General features: G+C 44.3%; 1 protein-coding gene across 1 annotated transcript; it reads right to left on the reverse strand.

Annotated features, from left to right (window-relative positions):
* Positions 1-445: 445 nt before the first annotated feature.
* On the reverse strand, positions 446-4,035 carry LOC142824858 (protein maestro-like). The gene is made up of 4 exons (XM_089776369.1): positions 3,891-4,035; positions 2,712-2,894; positions 1,672-1,827; positions 446-639 (listed from the first exon to the last, which is right to left on the reverse strand). The coding sequence occupies exons 1-4, from the start codon at positions 4,032-4,034 to the stop codon at positions 490-492; spliced, it is 633 nt and encodes a 210-aa protein (XP_089632495.1). The 5' UTR covers position 4,035; the 3' UTR covers positions 446-489.
* Between the last annotated feature and the right edge of the window lie 655 nt (positions 4,036-4,690).

Raw genomic sequence — 4,690 nt, forward strand, 5'->3', positions numbered from 1 at the left:
GGGGCATCGGGTGGGTGGCTCGATCCGCACCAGGTGCAGGGTCTGCTGGCTGGGTGCTGGCAGGCTTGCACCTGGCACGGGCACCGTAGCCATCCCGTGCCCCTTTAAGGGGTCCGGGGCCGGGAGGGGGGCATAGAGTTTCCCTGGTGTTGGCCGGAGTGGCCACCAGGGAAACCTGGGGAGGGCTAGCCTCCCACTAGTTCGCATTAAGGGGCTACACAGCCCTTAATTCGAACTAGTAAGTTTGAACTAGGCTTAATCCTCGTGGAATGAGGATTACCTAGTTCGAACTAAGCGCTCCGCTAGTTCGAATTAAATTCAAACTAACGGAGCGCTAGTGTAGCGCCTATGAAAGTTAGTTCGAACTAACGTCCGTTAGTTCAAACTAACTTTGTAGCGTAGACATACCCATAGATACTTACATTGCCCATCACACATTCCCCCTGCTTCTACATCACAAGCCTATGCTGTCAATAATCTCATATAATTCTATAGGTCACTCACAAGGTGTCTGCAGATATCCATCTGGAGCTCCTCAGGGTTCAGCTCGGTTCTCCAACTAAGATGCTCATTAAGTATAGTTTGGAGCCTCTTCAGTCCCAAAAATGGGGCACAGAGATGAAATGTAGCTCTGCACTCCTGAAAAAGAGGGTTGCACCAGTGAATTGTTCCATAACACGTATTGTGCTCATTCAAATGGAACTCATGTCCTTGACTGCTCATCTACCCCAAGAATAAAAGTGATTCCCCTGAAGTAATAGACAGAAAATATGCCAGCATGACTTTAATAGGGGGAAAGGGATTCTACTTCTGGAGTATTGCATCCAATTCTGGGCACCCCATTACTTAAAAAATGTTGATACATTGGAGAAAGTCCAACGGAGGGCAACAAAAATGATTAGGAGGCTGGAACACATGATTTACAAGGAGAGGCTGAGGGATTTGGGATTATTTAGTCTTCAGAAGAGAAGAGTGAGGGGAGCTTTGATAGAAGGCTTTAACTACCTGAAGGGGGATTTCAAAGAGGATGGAGAGAGGCTGTTCTCAGTGGTACTAGATGACTGAATGAGGAGCAATGGTCTCAAGTTACAGTGGGGGAGGTCTAGGTTGGATATTCGGAAAAACTATTTTACTAGGAAGGTGGTGAAGCACTGGAATGGGTTACCTAGGGAGGCAACGGAACCTCTAAATCTAGAGTTTTCAAGTCCTAGCTTGACAAAGCCCTGGCTGGGATTGTTTAGTTGTGGCTGGTCCTGTTTTGGGCAGGAGGTTGGACTCAGTGACCTCCTGAGGTCTCCTCCAAACCTATGGTTCTATGATTTTATAATACTGAAAACTGGAGATAGCAGCAATGTTTTTTCAGAACAGATGTAGCTATGAAAGCTGCTTCACTAGGCATAGCTGTGATCTTTCCTCTGTTGTGGGGAGGCAGGAACGTGGGGTGCAGAGATAGGCAGGAATGAACTCTTGGGATCAGACCCATGACCTATCCTGAACTCCAGTGAGACAACCCTGGCTGCTAAGGACCAGCCTGTCTGGGATTGACTCAAAAGGAGGGCAATGAACTGAGGGAAGAATTTAGGTCTCCACTGCAGGAAGGAATAGCAGAGCTCCCCTGGCAACAGGAGGAAGATTCTTTTTGCTTAGTATTTAAGTCACTGTCATTCTTACCATTGAAACTTCAGGGCTTGGATCTTGCAGGTGCAGCAGAAGCGTGACCCAGCTCTGTCTAACCTGCTTGGCAAAATAGTCCTTCCATTTTCTCTTTGCAGAGCCGGCCAGGATACCAAACAGGACAAAGGCCAATGCACGAAGAGTGTTGTCCTTCTATAGCCAAGAAAGCCACACAGGTTGGTAACGAAGAGATAACCACATCATGTATCTAGCACAGCTGTCTCTTCTACATTAGAGTAGAGTGATTCCAACTACAGAAGTTTAGAAGAACTGGAATTAATCAAGTTTGGGCCAAATGTGTTGATTCTTCAAAATACTTTGAAGACAGTTCAATTTTGACAAAATTCTTCCAGAAGCCAAGTAGGGGTACTTGGTCAGCTTCTTGGTGACCCATCTAGCAGGCTAACTGAGATCTTGGGCTTCCTGGCCCTCACCTTCAGAACAGCCTGTTTGGCAGGCTGACAAGGAGCCAGGAAATGTGTACCCTGGCACCTCTAATTCCCAGTGCTTCCAGGTTCCCTGTCTCCAGCATAGTCTGCCAGTAGACTGCCCTCAGGCAAGGCTCCCAGTAGAGCTGGGTTGAGAATAGTATTACTGTTTCACAAAGAGATTTGAAATTTGGGCTGGGGGGTGTGTCCCCCAAATAGGAACAAAACCAAAATTTGAAATCTCAAACTTCTCTGCAAAATGGAATAATTTCAACCAGGTGACATAAAAATCGTATGGAGCAGGCCCAAAACAGTCCATTACACCCTGTATGCCCATTTTCCTTGTTATGCAGCTACCTAATCTAGTATTCATACTTCCTTTGCCATTCTCATTGGAAATAAAGATGAACAGAAGGGTGAGACTGAAGGAGCAGGGATGGCATCCTCATTTTCTTAATTCTCTGCTCCGCCATAAAACACATCTCTTCCCTAAGGCCTAAAATCACTTCATTCTGACATGAACAATGCCCAGTGAGGACACATCATGCATTGTAAATGGAGCCTCATCAATGTCAGCTGAACTGGGGTTGAAGGCTTCTGTTCACGTACATTATCGAAGTACTTCCGGATCTGTATGGTGAGGTCTCTGAAGGAAGAACCTATGTCCTTCCCTTTCAGCTCCTTCAGGACTTTGGCCAGTGCCTTCATGCATTCGATAATGATTTCAAAACTGAAAGTCTCTTCTAAAGTCCTGATCAGTGTCTCCAGAAGAAACTTCTTGTACTTTTTCACCTGTTCAGACATATGACATTAAAAAACACTTTCCACTAACCACATTTCTAATATGTTTTTTTAGCAATTATGAAGCAGTGGGAATTTCATCTGCCCCCTAGTGACCTATAGCTATATTTTACATCAGGTACTAGCTACAATAAGCCAAACTCTGTGCCATATTACACCTATGTAATCCTATTAGATTTCTAATTACTTAGATTTGAAGGCCAAAAGGGACCATTGTGACCTCCTTCACAACACAGAACCTCCCCAAAATAATGTCTGTTTGACTAGAGCACCTCTTTTAGAAAAACAGCCCATCTTGTTTTTAAAGTTGCTACTGATAGAGAACCCACCACAACCCTTGGTAAATGGTTCCAATGATTAAAATTACCATTAAAATGTATGCCTTACTATCAGTCTGAATTAGTTTAGCTTCATTCCTCCCCCCCCCCCCCATTGAATCTAAAGGCACATTTTCTAGCCCTTTGAAAATTCTTGTGACTCTTCTCCAATTTATCAGCATCCTTCTTGAATTGCAGGCATGATCCTGACATAGTATTCTAACAGTTCTCACACCAGTGCCATAAGCAGAGGTAAAATAACTTCTTTATTCTTATTCAGAATCCCTCTGTCTATGCCTCCGAGGATCACCTCAGCTCTTTTGGTCACAGCTTTGTACTGGGCGCTTACGTTCAGCTGATTATCTATCATGATTTGAGTTTTTTAGTGTCTCTGTTTCCTGGAATAGAATCTCTCATCTTGGAAGTATGGCCTACACTCTTCATTCCTAGGAGTATACATTTACATATGATCATATTAAGTACATATTGTTTCCTTATGCCCAGCTTACCAAGGGAACCAACCTGCTGTGTATTGACTGCAAAGAGGTTACAGGGGTATGAGAGAGCAGAAGTTGGCCTAGTGCATTGTGCATGGCCTCTGTAAATCCTGAGCAATTGTTTCCTTTAGTTTCTCTAGTTATGCTGCATTGTATTCAGTATTCTATCTTACCTTCTCAGGTGCCCCATAGACTACATTTCCCAGGCCTCTTACAGCCATTCGACGGACAATCCAGTAGTTGTCCTCTAACCTTTCTTCTAAGATGTGTAAGACAGACTTAAGCAACTTCTTCTCCCTGAGTATGGGATCAGTCATTAGCTGAAATAAAATCAACATGTCCATTAGCTCTAATATGTTCATTAAGATAGCGAATATAATTTGAGGAGACACGTAATACACTGTAATTTATTATTCTATATGAATGAGTACTGTGTTAAAAACATGGATTTTTCCTTTTAGGCACTATAATGGGTGATTGCTCATCCCTTGAGAGCCTCTCAGTGACTGCATTTGATACCACAGTCCTTTTCTCGCCCAGGTGCATCCTGCCAGTCGATCTTAGTGAGTCTTCCATGGCTCAGCCCTCTGGCCAAGTCCCAAAGTCCAAACAAATGCCTTTTAGGTCCTGTTGCCCTCACTAGGGTCTTCAGCCCCAACTCTGGACCCTTTATATTCTGTTCTTTGTTCAACCTCTCCATAAGCCCTGTCCCCTTCATCGGGTTTATGCCACTGGGGAACCTGGGCCTGCCCACTACTCTTGGTTCCAACCTAGAAATAGCAGCGAGTCATTGCTTCATTTCAGTTCATTGCTACTTTTTCCTTGGGTTCTTCCTATGGGGCCACTTTCAGTTTCTCCCTCAAATTATATGTTTAAGGCTCGTAAGGACTCTCTCTCTGCAAATTCAGCTTCAGAAAATGCTGCCTGAAATAAACCCCTGTGAATTGGTTTGGCCAGAGAATAGCATCCTTTC

The sequence above is a fragment of the Pelodiscus sinensis genome, chromosome 1, assembly GCF_052426305.1.
Source record: "Pelodiscus sinensis isolate ZL-2025 chromosome 1, ASM5242630v1, whole genome shotgun sequence".
NCBI lineage: Eukaryota > Metazoa > Chordata > Testudines > Trionychidae > Pelodiscus > Pelodiscus sinensis.